Here is a 17326-nt window from a genome sequence, read left to right on the forward strand (position 1 = left end):
TCAAATTCAACCTTCCAAAATGAATCACTTCACATTTTTCCGGGTTGAATTCCATCTGCCACTTCTTAGCCCAGCTCTGCATCCTGTCAATGTCCCGTTGCAACCTACAACAGCCCTCCACGCTGTCCACAACTCCACCAAACTTTGTGTCATCGGCAAACTTACTAACTCACCCTTCCACTTCCTCGTCCAAGTCATTTTTAAAGATCACAAAGAGCAGAGGTCCCAGAACAGATCCCTGTGGAACACCACTGGCCACCAAGCTCCAGCTGAATATTTTCCATCTACTACCACCCTCTGTCTTCTATTGGACAGCCAATTCTGTATCCAGACAGCCAAATTTCCCTGAATCCCATGCCTCCTTACTTTCTGAATGAGCCTACCATGGGGAACCTTATCAAATGCCTTGCTAAAATCCATATACACCACATCCACTGCTCTGCCTTCATCAATGTGTTTTGTCTCCTCCTCAAAGAATTCAATAAGGCTTGTGAGGCATGACCTGTGCCTCACAAAGCCATGCTGACTATTTCTAATCAAACTGTGCTTTTCCAAATAATCATAAATACTATCTCTCAGAATCCTCTCCAATAATTTTGCCACCACAGAAGTAAGACTGACTGGTCAGTAATTCCCAGGATTATCCCTATTCCCTTTCTTGAACAAGGGAATTTACATTTGACTCCTTCCAATCATCTGGTACTACTCCAGTGGACAGTGAGGATGCAAAGATCATTGCCAAAGGGGCAGCAATCTCTTCCCTTGCTTCCCCTAGAAACCTTGAGTATATCCCATCTGGCCCGGGGGACTTATCTATCCTCATGTTTTGCAAAATTTCAGCACATCCTCCTTCCTAGCATCAACCTGTTCGAGCATATCAGCCTGTTTCATGCTATCCTCACAAACGTCAAGGTCCCTCTCACTGGTGAATACTGAAGCAAAGTATTCATTAAGGACCTCACCTACCTCCTCCACTATCCCTGATTGGCCCTACCCTCACTCTGGCCATCCTCTTGTTCCTCACATAAGTATAGAATGCCTCAGGGTTTTCCTTAATCCTACCCGCCAAGGCATTTTCATACCCCATTCTAGCTCTCCTAAGTCCATTCTTCAGTTCCTTCCTGGCTACATTGTAGCCCTCTAGAGCCCTGTCCGATCCTTGCTCCCTTAACCCTAAGAAAGCTTCCTCTTGGCTAGATGTTCCACATGTCTTGTCGTCCAAGTTTCCTTCACCTTACCATCCCTTCCTTGCATCAGTGGGACAAACCTATCCAGTACTCATAGCAAGTGCTCCCTAAACAACCTCCACATTTCTGTCGTGCATTTTCCTGAGGACATCTGTTCCCAATTTATGCTCTGCAGTTCTTGCCTAATAGCATTGTAATTTTCCTCTCCCCCAATTAAGTACTTTCCCATACTGTCTGCTCCTTTCCCTCTCCATGACTACAGTAAAGGTCAAGGAGTTGTGATCACTATCATCGAAATGCTCTCCCACTGAGAGGTCTGACACCTGGCCTGGTTCGTTGCCTAGCACCAAATCCACTATGGCCTCCTCTCTAGTCGGCCTAGAACACAGGGGTTCATTTGCATAATTGTTTGAAATTTGCATCACAGGTAGACAGGGCAGTTAAGAAGGTGTTTAGCGCGCTTGTCTTCATTGTGGAGATGTTTGGGTATAGGTGTTGGGAAGTCATGGGTACCGAACTTGGCTATCAGCCTCTGCTCAGTGACTCTGCTTTGTTGTGTATCCTGAAGTCCGCCTTGGAGGATGTTTACCCAAAGATCCAAGGCCGAATGCCCTTGTGCACTGAAGTGTTCCCCCATTGGGAGGGAACAATCTGGCATTTGTTGTGTGGTGTCCATTTATCTGTTGTTATAGCATCTGCATGGTTTTGCCAATATACCATGCCCCAGGGCATCCTTGCCTGCAGCGTATGAAATAGACAACATTGCCTGAGTCACATGCATATTTGCCATGCTTGTGGCGGGTGGTGTTCCCATGTGTGATGGTAGTGTCCATGTCAATGATCTGGTATGTCTTGCAGGGGTTGCCATGGCAGGATTGTGCGGTGTTGTGGGCGATGTTGTCCTGAAGGCTGGGTAGTTTGCTGCGAACAATGGCCTGTTTAAGGTTTGGCAGTTGTTTGAAGGTGAGAAGTGGAGGCGTAGGGAAGATCCTGGCAAGATGCTAATCATCATCAATAATGTGTTGAAGGCTGTGAAGATCATGGCGTAGTTTCTCCATTCCTGGGAAGTACTGGACGACGAAGGGTACCCAATCAGTCGTATCCCTTGTCTGTCTTCTGAGGAGGTCATTCTGGTTTTTCACTGTGGCCTGTTGGAACTGGCAATCAATGAGTTGAGCATCGTATCCTGTTCCTATGAGGGATCCTTCAACACCTTCAGGTGTCAGTCTGTTCTTCCTCATCCAAACAAATCTTGTGTATGCATAGGATTTGTCTGTAGGGGATGGCTTTTTTAATATGTTTAGGGTAGAAGCTAGAGAAATGCAGCATTGTGAGGTTATTGGTAGGCTTGTGGTAGAGTGAGGTATTGAGGTGTCCGTCCCTGATGGAGATGCATGTGTCCAAGAATGAGACTGATTCTAAACAGTACTCCATGGTAAGTCTGATGATGGGATGAAACCTGTTGGTATTGCTATGTAGTCGTTTCAGTGATTCCTTGCCATGAGTCCAAAAGAAGAAAATGTCGTCAATGTATCTGGTATATCTGGTGGGGGAGTTCTGCTTGGTGTCCTGGTCAGTGTTAATCCCTCATTCAACATCACAATGACCAGATAATCTGTTTTAATCACCTTGATGTCTGTGGGAACTTACTATGTGCAAGTTATCTGCTGCAGACTAGTTTGTACAGTACAACAGTAACTGCACTTCAAAAATACTTCATTGGCTGTAAAAACTCTTTATGACAAGTTAAGGTTGTGAAATGTGCTTTAGGAATCTAAGTCTTTGTTTCTTTCTGTTCTGAAACCTCAGAAGTGGTCCAGAAGAGTATTTTTTTTAATAAATTTAATCAGGGGAGTGCCTAAAAAGAATTCTATTGTCAAGCAATCTACAAATCTAACAGGCAACAAAGAACCTTCAGTGATTTAAAACACAGTATTGTCTCTGAGCACTTCAGAATAGAAAAGGGGCAGTAATTTATAACACTGAAATGTCATCACCTGCCCAAAGTGAAACTTTGAGAATTCAACCTCTGTTTTTTCTTCAAGTCTTGTGGGCAAAACCAAATAAACTGTAAGACGGTCACTGCATTTGGGTCACAGGCCCTTTCACTTCATGTTCTGTTGATGTCCTGTGTACAAACTGAGAAACTTTGTAAATTGCTCAGAATGCACAGAATTGTTTGGAATTTCTGTCCACCTGGTGTTTTGTAAAAATTCTGTTGAAACCTAGGCCTTTAATGAAGATTTGGAAAAGTACAAAACATACTGCAATGTAAATATTGTTATGAAATTTGTATTTCTTTATTAAACTTGTAATATGCTGAGGTGACTGCTTAAGGAATGAAAATCTTTTTGAGAGAGTCTAGAACCAGAGGGCATAGTCTCACGATCAGGCATTGCAAATTGAAGACAGAGATTAGGAAGAATTTATTCACTGAGTGTTGTGAACCTGTGGAATTATTTACCACTGAGGGCTGTTGAGGCTGAATCATTAAGTATATTCAAGGCTGAGATAGACATATTTTTAATCTGTCAGGGAATCTAGTATTATGGGGAAAAGGCAAGACAGTGTTGTTGGGAATTGGCAAATCAACCATGACCTCATTGAATGCCAGAATAGACTCAGTGGGCTGGATTTGGCTTACTTCTGCTCCCATGCTTTATAGTCTACTTGAAGCTGGGTCTCTGAATTGGAAAGAGGGCCATTCTTCATGACTGAAGTTTATAACCTTTACCTGAAATGATTAATTAAAAGAATGGGTATCTTACAAATTCCTTTCAAATTGCAATATTTGCACACTGAATACAGAGCAGTAATTAACATTCTTGTTTTAGAACAGACATGACCTGGAGTTTGTGAATTGTTTGTCACAGGTTGCACCCATTTCCTCCACAGAAAAGCCAAGATGTTTGATTACTTTTCATTTCCTTTTTTAGGATTACCCAAAAAATCGGCATCCAGGCTGGAGTCGAGGATCAGTGGCCTATCATGCAGGTATGAAATTGAAGTGTGAGCATTTCTGCAAGTCCGGGCCAATGTTCTCCCAAATGCGCTCTTTGACTGTATAAAGACAGGACGGGATTTGGGCTTTGCACACTTGCATTACTAAACACTACAGCACATTTTGTGTTTGAACAGACTGACACTGTTTGTCCTAATCACCCAAGTCTTCCTTTTAAATTGGCATACAGCGTTTGCTGGAACACCTTTCCTTGCTTATTTCTAATACCAATGGATCTCCCCAGATGGAGCAGAGTCCAAAGCATGTAAAAGGGACAAACTTCAAGGAGGTAAATGAGACTTGTCGTAAAGACAAGCGTTTTCAGGCGTGATATAACAGATTGAGGAAGGTGTGAATAAGCAGATGGTAAGGGGAGACAAATCATAAAGGAAGTTGGGTCATAAAAGTGAATGCCAATCTATGCCAATTGAGCAGTGTGGGTGGGCCAACTGAGAGAATTTTGAAAACAATATACTCAAGTTAAATGAGAGGTAACCTGACAGAAGGGTTTCAGGATTTGGCCTTGTGAAGATTAATTTATTGTTGCTCAAGTGATGTTGGATTTCTGTGTTATTGGGGTGACCGTGGCTGCAAATACCAATGCACTACCATTTAACAGAAAAAAAGGGGAAGGGCCCAAGACTGAGGATGGCAAGGTTGGCAGATGGAAATAGGGTGGAGAATTTGCATGTTAGTCAGTAGGTGCCAATTGTCACAAGCCAATGGGGGAGCAGAATTTAATTTTAAAGTTTGAAATTATTGGTCAACTCAGCAAGAGTGGCAGTGCGGAGCCCAAGAAGAGGGCAGCTGCGCTGTTTCATGATTGTGGCAAGACTGCAATGTATGTGGAAATTATTTTCAAAGCAGAAAAATAAACAAAATTGTATTTACAAAATCATTAATTTTAAAGGTCAATACCCATTTACTTCTATAAAAACAAAATCAATTGATGAGAAACATGCTTATGGTTCAGCAGTACCACCTCTTGTTCAGTTGTTAGAATTACAGCATGACGGGTTTCTACAGAAAATAGGAATGTAGAAACAGGCATTTGAGTGAAATGTCCTAAGAGATTTGGTTCTGTGAACAGAATGTTTTGTTTTCTTTCATGGGATGTGGACATAGTCTTAATTTCCCTTGAGCTGAGTGGCCTCCTCAGCATTTCAGAGACAGCCACGTTGCTGTGGGTCTGGACTTAAATGTAAGTCAAACTCCATTAGGATGGCCAATTTCCATCCCTAAATTTAAGGCACGAATAAAGCAGATGGGTTTTCACAACCATCAACAGTGGTTGATAGTCACCATTCCTGAGCTTTCGAAATTTATGAATGAATTTCTATTGTAGGATTTGAACTCATGTTCCCAGAGAATTAATGTGAGTCCACTGGATTACTAGTAGTTACTACCTATAGTGTAATGTACCATGGCACCTCCACCTACTCCATTGATTTCTAGAGAGTGTACCATTTCCCTGCAGCATTTATGTCAGTCGTACCTGGCATCACAACTGTTCAGTTCACAGGATTTGGTACTGACACCATTACTCTCTGCCATGGTTCCCACAACCAGCAGAAGTAAAAAAGTTGGAAACAATGGAAAGTTCTACTGACATTCCATTATCTGGGGAGTTGATAGTTTTGCATCTAATGTATTTTTCCAAGTGTGCCACCTCAAAGGTATCCATTGAGCTAAAAAATATGCTAACTGTAGTCATGCTGCTTCTGTTAAACATAGTGAATTGAGCTGTTGCATTTTAGGGTCTTCTCCTGTTTTTTAATTATTTTATCTCCTGTTAGATCATGACGAGCTGCTGATTTCTCAGAATTTCAAGAGTGTCTATCTGCCTTTGACTTAGGATCCACATAAAGCTGTCAATCTTGTGCCAGGAAGTGAACAGCAACCGTTGTCTGATTGTTATTACTTCCTGTGGCTCCACATTATCCTTTGCATCTGATAGAGCATCAGATCAGATCTTGTTTTAAATTAGTCTCAACCCTCATCTTTCTGTAGCTTCTTTCCCGTGCTGCACACCCTACCCCCAAACAAAACTGCTACCTTTACACTCACCTTGCCCATGAGATCCACCCTCAACTGCAGTGTTGATCAAACTTCTCTTCTGGATCTCTGCCTTGTTAACAGGTCCCATTCCTCAAGTTCCGCCTACCCCCAATTCAGACCTCCAAACAGGTTTCTATTCTTCTCCTAACCCTCATCAAAACCATTATCACTTCCTTTCCTGGCCATTTTTGGCAGCCTTTGACACAGTTGACCTCTTCCATATTAATCTATCAGCAAACCCAGGGATTACAACAAAACTCCACTAAAATCCTCACCCAATATTAATGAGCTACTCAAAAAGCTGGAGGGGATAAAATAAAAGCACTAAAAATGCAGTTACAAAGAGTTAGCTTAGATCTTGTTTGTATCTTATGTTGTCCACTTGAGCTGTTTGATGAAAGTATGCCCAGTATTTTAGCTGACAAAGTGCTTCTCTACCATATGCAAATAAATTCACAGGCCATTTTAAATTTAAAACAAGGTCTGATCTGATGCTCTTATCAGACACAAAGGACAATGTGGAGCCACAGGAAGTAATAACAATCAGACAACGGTTGCTGTTCACTTCTGGGCACAAGATTGACAGTTTTATCTGGATCCTAAGTCAAAGGTAGATAGACACTCTTGAAATTCTGAGAAATCAGCAGCTAGTCATGATCTAACAGGAGATAAAATAATTAAAAAGCAGAAGACCCTAAAATGCAACAGCTCAATTCACTATGTTTAACAGAAGCAGCATGACTACAGTTAGCATATTTTTTAGCTCAATGGATTTGTTTGTCATGGTAAGGCATTTAATACTTCAGTGCAGTAGTGGTGATAGGGGAGGCTGCACCATTTAATTAATTAATTTGAAAGACCCCACACACTCTTGAAGAAGAACAGGGGAATTCTCTTTGTACTGACAAGCATTGTTCTGTCAACCAATATCACCAATACAGATTATATCTGATTAGTTATCTCCTAAATGTAGGACCTTACAGCAGTGATGATACTTCAGAAGTTCTTGATTGTAAGGCATCCTGAGGTTCTGAAAAATTCTATATTACTAACAGTCTGTTCTTTCTTCCTTGTATTGAGAGAGAAGGATCAGGAATGGAAAGGCAGAGAAGTAAGTTACCCATGAGGTTAATTCTCTCACGCTGTTTAAATACGTGAACACTAAGAATTCCTGTGAGGGAAATATTGAAAAAAAAATTCTGCAGAATTCGTCAGTCACAGTGTATTTATCCTTCTAAAGAAAAAATAGACTCCCAAGTTTAGTTGACCAGGAGTAGTGAGGTGAACATTTGGGTCTAATATCTGAAACTGGCAAAAAGTATTCAGTGAAGTGAATCCTAGGTGACAGTTGCAAAACCATCCAGATAGATTGCAGCATAATCCAATGTGCATCTGTCATAATTACAAGATGAAACATGTAGAGCTCCTTGAGATTATTGTAGTGTTTTATATGTTAATAAGATTGCCTCATCTCTGCTGTGTGCCAGGAACCTGCAGCTCTTTGCTGCACAGTATGTTGAACTATTTTGCAACAGTTGTTGCAAAATTGTTTTTGTGACAAGGCTTTCGTGCTGGATGGAACGGAAGTGAGAAATCTGTTCCCACCCATGCTGCATCTAAGTGGGTCTATAATTGTTTTCTGCTCGTTTCCATAGTGCCCAGGGAAATATTTACATGCACGCAGCAGCTGGATGTGGGCAGATGGACATATGTGTACAGATGAAGTCCTGGCTAGATATTTTATTCAGGAATCCTGTAGAATAATTCCAATGCGGGATTATAGTAACATGGAAAGTAGAAGCCAGAGTAGGCCATTCAGCCCTTTGAGCTTGCTCACCATTCAATATGATCATGGCTGATAATCCAGCTCAGTCCCCTGTTCCCACTTTCTCCCTATACCATCTGATCTGTTTGGCCCTGAGAAATGTAAGTGTTTCCTTCTTATAAACATTCAATGTTTTGGCCTCACCTGCTTTCTATGGCAGAGATTTCCACAGGCTCACCACTCTCGAAGTGAAGACATTGCTCCTCATGTCTGTACAAACATCCAACAAGGTAGGAGTAGGCCATTTGGCCCCATGAAATTGCTCCACCACCCACCAGTATCATGGCTGGTCTGATTATAATTTCAAATCCACTAGAAGAGAGCTAATTTGCAAGGTCAAGGTGATAAATCTGGGGTTTGGGACTGAATTGGGCAATTTATTTTTGGAAGGCTCAGTATAGACACAGTGGGCTGGGTATTATTCTGTGCTGCTAAATTAGATGTTTTGAGACTCAGACTTACTTGCAAGTTAATGGATGCACAGACACAGCAAGACAGCACAATGTACTGAACCAAGAATGGATTTAAAAGAACCTTTATTTAGAAAAACATTGCAAAGATGGTTTACAGGAAGTAATCGATCACAACTACACCATAGTAAACACAGTATTATGACAGGTGATCTGCAGCTTGGTGTACGAAATGGGTTATCATAGAATAGAATCCCTACAGTGCAGGAAGCGGCCTTTTGGTCCATTGAGTCTGCACTGACTCTCCAAAGAGCTTCCGCAAGAAATTGCCAAGAGTTGTGAACGCAGCCCAGACCATCACTAAACCAGCCTTCCTTCCTTTGACTCTGTCTGTACTTCCTGCTGCCTTGGGAAAGCAGCCAACATAATCAAAGGCCCTTTCCACCCGAGTTATACTCTCTTCCGCTCTCTTCCACCGGGCAGAAGATACAAAAGTTTGGAAACACGTACCAAGAGATTTAAGAACAGTTTCTTCCTTGCTGTAATCAGACTTACAAACAGACCTCTTGTATATTAGAGTTGATCTTTCCCTGCACCTTCTCTGTAGCTGAAACACTATATTCTGCATTCTGTTCCATTGCCCTGATGTACTTATGTAAGCTATCATTTGTCTGGTCAGCATGCAAAACAATACTTTTTAGTGTCTCTCACTACATGTGACAATAATAAATCAAATCAAATCACCCTATTTCCATAAGCCCATATTTACCATGGCTAACCACCTAGCTCACACATCCCTAAACACTATGGGGCAATTTAGCTTGGCCAATCGACCTAACCTGCACATCTCTGGACTGTGGGAGGAAAATGGAGCACCCGGAGGAGACCAACACAGACATGGGGAGAATATGCAAACTCCACACGGACAGTCGCCCGAGGGTGGAATCAAACCCAGATCTTTGGTGCTGTGAAGCAGCAGTGCTAACCACTGAGCCACTGTGCTGCCCTTTTTAAGGGTCACCATACCTCACGTGAGGGGAGAGGTTAAGAAGGTTTCCCTTCATGGTAGCCTCAGCTGATGCAGGAGTTGAACCCATGCTGTTGGCATTCGTCTGCACCACAAGCTAGCTGTCCAATCAGCTGAACCATGAAAAAGCAAAACACATGGATTCAAATGTTAAATTGGAGTTGCCATTTGGGGATTTAGGAGCAAATGTAGATCAACAAGAGTTATGAGTGGGCAGGATTTAGTCTGGAATGAGATATAAGCTGCAGAGTTTTACATAAGTTTACTTTCTTTCCTTCCTTTATGCTCTAGTGTAAGTTGGAGGGTCAGCAATTAATTGGGATTGTGGCACAGAAGGTGTTTCACATAAGCCAGGTGAGCTTGGAGAAAGCATGATTCAAGAAACTGGAAGGAAAGGGCAGGAGGAAACCTTGAGTTCAGTGGGGGAAAAAGCCATTATTGGCAATCCCAAAAGTTGTTTAACATTTCTGAAGTTTTCTGCGTCTTTAGGAGAGTTTTATTTTTTGGGAATAAATGGTGTATATGGGAAGAGAAGATTGAGTCAGAACTGATGGCAAAAGGGAGGAGCAGAGAAGGCAAATGGAGAGATTAAGAAAAGCACTGAAGGAAAAGGAAATGGAGTAATTGAAGAGGTATTGTTGCAAGTATTTTTGTTCAATATAATAAGCTTGAGCACCAACACCTCATCTTTCAGTTAAGCACTTTACAGCCTTCCAGACTGAACGTTGAGTTCAACAAGTTCTAATTATAACTTCTGCCCTCCTTTTTGAATAACAACTGTGGATAATAGAGTGATACAGCACAGAAACAGACTCTTCAAGCCAACCCTTCCATGCCGACCCAGTCTCCTAATCTGAACTAGTCCCATTTGCCTGTGTTTGGCCCATATCCCTCTATACCTTTCCAATCCATGTGCCTATCCACACATCTTTTAAATGTTGTAATTACACAAACTTCTAACACTTCCTCTGGCAGCTTGTTCCATACACACACCACATTCTGTATGAAAAGGTTGTCCTCCAGGTCCCTTTTAAGTCTTTCCCCTCTCACCTTAAACCTATGCCCTCTAGTTTTGGACTCCTTTACACTGGGGAAAAGACCTTATCCTTCCTCTAGCAGGGCGACCTGAATCTAGATCATAGATCATAGAATCCCTACAGCGTGTAAACAGGCCCTTCAACCCAACAAGTCCACACCAACCCTCAGAGTATCCCACCCAGACCCATCCCCCTGTAACCCACCTAATCTACATATCCCTGAACACTACGGGCAATTTAGCGTGGTCAATCCACCTACCCTGCACATCTTTGGACTGTGGGAGGAAACCGGAGCACCCGGAAGAAACCCACTCAGATACGGGGAGAATGTGCAAACTCCACACAGACAGTCACCCAAGGGTGGAATCGAACCTGGGTCCCTGGCGCTGTGAGGTAGCAGTGCTAACCACTGAGCCACCATGCCGCAGAAGTTAACAGAGTACTGCAAATGTGGCCTTACCAACGTTCCAACTCCTGTACTCAATGCTCTGACCAAAGAAGCATCTTATTCACAACCCTGTCTACCTGTCGCGTCACTTTCAAGGAACTACTCGCACCCTTAGGTCACGTTGTTCAATGACACTCCCCAAGGCCTTACCCTTAACTGTGTAAGTTGTGACCTGATTTGTCTTTCCAAAATGCAACACCTCACATTTATCTAAATCAAACTCCATCTGCAATTCCTCGAGCCACTAGCCCAGTTGATTAAGATCTCATTGTATTCTTAGATAACTTCCTTTACTGTCCATTATGCCACCAATTTTGGTGTCATCCACAAACCTATTAACCATGTCTCCTATATTCTCATCCAAATCATTTATATAAATGGCAAACAACAGTGGATCCAGCACCGATCCTTGTGGCAAACCGCTGGTTGCAGGTTTCCAGTCTGAACAACCACCCTCTGTCTCCTACCATCAAGCCAATTTTGTAACCAATTGGCTAGCTCTCCCTGGATCCCATGTGATCTAAGCTTATTAACCAGTCTACCATGCGGAGCCCTGTCGAAGGCCTTGCTAAAGTCCATGTAGACAATGTCTACTGCTCTGCCTTCATCTATCTCCTTGGTCACCTCTTCAAAAAACTCAATCAGGTTTGTGAGGTTCCCTCCCAGTGAGGGAACACTTCAGTGGTCAAGGACATTCGGACACACACACACACACACGCGCACACACACACAAATGGGGTGAACTTGTTCAAGAAGCACGTAATTTGTAGACAGTCAATGTGGCATTTTATAAGCTCCTACTTTGGAAATAAAACTAGTCTGACTCCAAGTTGATACACAGCTAGACGCTAAACAAGGCCTCACACCTAAAATGCATTGTCTGACCTGAGATGTCACCTCTGGTATATTGAGGGAATTGATAAAACCTTTAGTTATCTCGGGGCAATGACTTAAAAGAAATTCGGGAATTTGTATATTAATCCTTTCTAACAGCCATCTTAGGTTTGTTCAACATGCATCAGTTCTATGACCCTTTGATCTTTTGCTTATAAATTCTGTGTCTGATGCCACCTCTCTCACTGACACTTGAAGAAGGAGTGAAACTCCAAAAGCTTGTGTGTTCAACAAACCTGTTGGACTATAACCTGTAGTCGTGTGATTTTTGGACAATGTCAGACTCGTAGGCCTATAGTTCATTGGCTTTTCCTTACAGCCTTTCTTAAATAAAGGCACAACATTAACCACCCTCCAGTCCTCTGGCACCTCACCCATGGTAATAGGTGAAACAAATATTTCTGCTAGGGCCCCCACAATTTCTTCCCTAACTTCCTACAGTGTCCTGGGATACACTTGATCAGGTCCCGGAGATTTATCCAACTTTATGTTTTCTAAGACCTCTAGCACTTCCTCTTCTGTCATGTGAACTGTTTTCAAAACATCAGTATTTATTTCCCTGAATTCTCTAGCCTCCATTTCTTTCTCCAGAGTAAAAACTGGCACGAAATATTTATTTAGTATCTTTCCCATCTCCTGAGGTTCAACACATAGATGACCTCATTGATCTTTAAGGGGCTCAATTCTCTCTCTAGTTGGTCTTTTGCTTATTATGTACTTGTAGATTCTGTTTGGATTATCCTTAACCTCATCTGCCAAGGCTATCTCTTATCCCCTCTTTGCCCTCCTGATTTCCCTCTTAAGGACACCTCTATACTCTTTCTACTCTTCAAGAGATTCATTTAATCCCAGTTACCTATATCTAACATATGATCCTTTCTTATTCTTGACTAGCACTTCAATATCTTTATTCATCCAATGTTCCTCACTCTTCCCAGCCTTACCCTTTACTCTAACAGGACCATGATGCTTCTGAACTCTCATTATCACATTTTTGAAAGCTCTCACTTTTCAGTAGTCCCTTTACCTGCGAACAATCTACTCCAATCAACTTTTGAAAGTTCTTGACTCATACCATTAAAATTTGCCTTACTCCAATTAAGAACTTTAACTTTTATGGAAGGCTTATCCTTTTCCATAACTGCTTTAAAACTAATAGAATTATGATCACTAGTCCAAAAGTGTTTCCCTACTAACACTTCAGTCACTTGCCATGTCTTATTTCTCAAGAGAAGATCAAATATTGTTCCTTCTCGAGTAGGTACATTTACATATTAATAAAGAAAATTTTCTTTAGCACGTTGAACAAATTCTTCACCATCCAAGCATTTAACACAATGGTAGTCACGGTCGATGTTTGGAAAATTAAAATTTCCTTCTATTACAACCCTATTATTTTTATATATATCTGAGATCTCTCTACATATTCATTCTTTAATTTCCCTCTGACTATTGCTTGGTCTATAGTACAATCCCATCAAGGTGATCGTCCCTTTCTTATTTCTAATTTATACCTGTATAGTTTTACTGGATGATCCCTCAAAAATCTCCTCTCTAATTACAGGGATAATGTTTTCCTTAAACAAAAATGCCACTCTCCCTCCTCTCTTGCTTCCCTTTCTGTTTCTTCCCACAGCATCTTGCCACGCTACCCCTGGATCTTATGAGCTTTTACCTTCCTTATCAGTTTTCCATATAGGACCTTGTCAAAGGCCTTGCTGAAATTTATATAAACTGCATCGACTGCCCTACTCTCATCCAAACATTTGGTCACCTCCTCGAAAAATTGAGTCAAATTCATTAGGCAAGAATTCCATCTGACAAAGCCATGCTCACTATCCTTGATCAAACCTTGCCTCTTTAAATGCAGATACATTTTCTCCTTCAGAAATTTCTCCAATAGATTCCCTGGTTTATCTTTACCACCCTTCTTGAAAAGTGGAACCACATTAGCTGTCCTCTAGTCCAATGGCACCTCCCCTGTGGCCAGAGGCAATTTAAAACTTTGGGTCAGGGCCACAACTCGTGGGATACACACTCCTGGGATACAACTCGTCTGGACTTGAGCATTAACCACTTTTAAATCTGCCAAAACCTCCAATATCTCCTTGCTTCTTTTATCAATCTGCTCAAGAACTTCACAGTCCATCATCTTGAATTCTGTACTTACATCTTCCTTCTACCGAGTAAAGAAAGATATAAAGTACTCATTTATCACTTTATCAATGTCCTCTGGCTCCTTGCAAAAACTGCCCCCTTGGTCCCTAGTAGGCCCTACTTTTCTCCCTGGTTATTCTCTTACCCTTGAAATACTTGTAAAATATCTTGGGATTCTCCCGAATTTTACCCATCAGTGTTTTCTCAAAATGACAAAAAGTCATGCTCCTGACCACTTGTGGAGCCTGACTTTCAGCATCATAAAGAGTTTAACCTACCCTGCAATCCCAGAGTCAGAATCCTTTGACAAACTGGTAGATATGGTAGAGGACCACTATGATCCCACATCATCTGTCATATTGCAGCAATACTGGTTTAATACAGCAAATAGACATCCTGGGAAACCAGTTACTGAATTCCTGATGTGACTGCGGAAATTAGCGGAATACTGTGAGGATGGATCAGCACTTTGAGGAATGTTAAGGGATTGCTTAGTTTGTGGGATAAATAATATTGTGACCTAAAGGAAACTACTGACTGAACCGGATCTGAACCTCAAGAAAGTAGTAAAACTGGCCCTTTTCTGCAGAAAAAGGAGCTTGGGAATGTCGGGGTCCCATAGACGATACCATCCTCCACCTTGGGTGACTCCCACGCTGCAGAGCCAAATGCCCTCCAGGTAACACTGAATGGCTCCCGTGCTGCAAGGCTCCAGAACTGGATGGGAAGTTTCTCCACAAAACGTTGTGCAGCAAGAACATCCATGTAGCACTTGTGGTCATAGGGTCCACCCCGGGCAAAGTTACTGAAACCGGCGATATGCATGCTGCACATCTCAAAGGGTAAAGCTATCTCAAAACAGGGCTTTGCATATAAATCAGCCTAATCAGCCGAAGGATGAGGAATTGATGCAGCTAAATTCTGTCATTGCTTCCAAAGTGGCCCCAGTTAATATAAAACTTCAGGTAAATGGCCACACCCTTTCATGGAGATAGATACAGGTACTGCTGTATCTATTGTTGAGGAGAAAACCTTTAGGAGAATCTGATGGGGTATCTTGCCTTTAAATCTGTTAGACACCAAGACTAGATTGGCCACACACACTGGGGAGCTCTTACATATTATTGGGGCCACTGTAGCCCCAGTTACACATGGGCAACAGACAGCCCAACTTCCCTTAATGGTGGTTCAAGGGCCAGGCCCCAACCTTTTGGAAAGAGACTGGCTACAGAAAATCCACCTGGATTGGCAAGAGATCTTTAAAACGGATACTGTTGATCTATATGAAGTCATTGAGAATTATCCCAAACAGTTCCAAGAGGACTTCAGAAGATAAAAGGTGACAGGGCCAGATCTATGTAGACCCAGAGGCCCAACCTGAATACTTCAAGGCATAGTCAGTCTCCTAAGCCCTATGTGCCAAAGTAGAGGAACTCAGCATCATACGCCCAGTGCGATTTGCTGACTGGGCTGCGTTGGTAGTTCCAGTTTTAAAACCTGACAACTCGGTCCGTCTCTGTGTGGATCATAACTATTACATAAGTTGACAGTCAACAGAGCTTCCCGCTTAGACAGATATCCTATGCCACACATGGAAGACTTGTATATAAAGCTGGCTGGGGGTCGCATTTTTTTCAAATTGGATATGAGCTATGCCTACCTCCACCTGGAGCTTGAGGTATCATCCAGCATATACGTTGCCATAAATACTGAGAAAGGATTGTATGAGTGCAATTGCTTGCCTTTTGGGGTGTCTTCGGCTTGTGCAATCTTTCAAAGGGTGATGGAGAACATCCTCCAAGGGGTGCCAAGAGTTCGAATCTTACTGGATGATATTTTAATCTCAGGAGTTACTGCAAAGTAACGTTTGGAAAGTTTGGAGGAGGTCCTGTGGCATTTCTGTTCACTCAGACGGCTGGCTCTGAGGGAGCTGTGCCAAAGTCAAGGACTTTGCCCATGTAAATAAGGGGTGACTTGGTGACGGTGCTTGGATACCAGCCTCTGGGGAGTTACTTCAGTATCATACATGGTGAATCCTGGGAGAAGACTGCAAAACAAAACACATTGAGGGGGCACCTCTGTCAGCAAGAACCCTCTACAGAAATGAATGTTTCAACAGACATGCCAACATCAGCATCCTGCAGATGGGAAACTCCACCCACTGGAAGCTTGAGAGCCAGCCTCAGGATTACGAGGACTCAGACTCTGGTTTTGACTTGGAGGTGGAAACAGAGGCGGCAGAAGCTCAGTCAGAAGTTGCTACCAAGGACAAGCCCACTGCAGTGGCTCTTCAATAGTTTTCATGGAAACTTATTATACACCGCTGCCCAGACCTGGAAAGCAACAGGAATGGAGCCGTGGGCAAAGCGACACATTGTCACAGGAGCGAAGGGGAACCTTCAGAACTGGAGGGGGAGAGGTGTAACCCTTACAAGGCCTAAGGAGAATCACTAATTAATCTCCTTGTGGATCTTGTTGAGTATGAATTCTCTTGGTAGCAGGCAATGGCTGCCCAGCTGGCACTCATCATCTGAGCCCTTGTGGTGCAGTGGTAGTATCCTTACCTTTGAACCAGGAGGCCTGGTTCAAGTCTCACCTGTTCCAGAGGTGTGTAATAACATCTCTGAACAGGTTAATTTGAAAATAGAGCTCTGATGAAGAGTCATCTAGACTCAACATTAGCTTGCTCTCCCTGTATGGGAGCTGCCTGACACACTGTGATCTCCAGCATGTTTTGTTTTCAGTACAGATTCCAGCATCTGCAGTAATTTGCTCCTATAAAGCAGGCCTAGTTGCTTGTAAATACTTAATGTGCTATACGGGTGATTACTGGTGAAGTTAAAGGGAAAAAAAATCACAAAAACGAAGTAACGGTGATTTGGTGGTGGGCAAGCTGTTCAGTTGTGTGTAAAAGCACTGTTGGATATATGAAAAATTAAAAAATAGAAGCAGACCCAGATAGAGACTTTGTGGTGCAGTGGTAGTGTCCTTCCTCTAAGCCCATAGGCCTAGGTTCAAATCCCACCTGCACCAGAGGTGTGTCATAACATCTCTGAAAGGGTTGATTTTAAAACAAAAAGCAGACCCAGATATATAAAAGAAAAAGCAGACTAAGGGGCTCTTGTAGTCCTTACCTCGGAGCCAGAAGTCTTGGGTTCAAGTTCCTCCTGTTTCAGAGCTGTGTCAACTGATCAGGTTGATTCAAAAAAAAAAGCAGATCCAGAGAGAAGGAACAAAAACAGAAGTTGCTGGAAAAGCTCAGCAGGTCTGGCAGCATCCTTC

General features: G+C 42.4%; 1 protein-coding gene across 1 annotated transcript in view; it reads left to right on the forward strand.

Moving 5' to 3' along the window:
* The window catches only part of LOC109926443 (SPRY domain-containing protein 3-like), a 102879-nt gene that overhangs the window by 26959 nt on the left and 58594 nt on the right, over nucleotides 1-17326 (forward strand). Inside the window, exon 2 of the mRNA XM_048618819.1 lies at nucleotides 4124-4181. Within this exon, the coding sequence (XP_048474776.1) occupies nucleotides 4124-4181 (58 nt within the window). The remainder of the gene's footprint in view (nucleotides 1-4123; nucleotides 4182-17326) is intronic.

This window comes from Rhincodon typus, chromosome 41 (assembly GCF_021869965.1).
Source record: "Rhincodon typus isolate 14 chromosome 41, sRhiTyp1.1, whole genome shotgun sequence".
Taxonomy (NCBI): Eukaryota; Metazoa; Chordata; class Chondrichthyes; order Orectolobiformes; family Rhincodontidae; genus Rhincodon; species Rhincodon typus.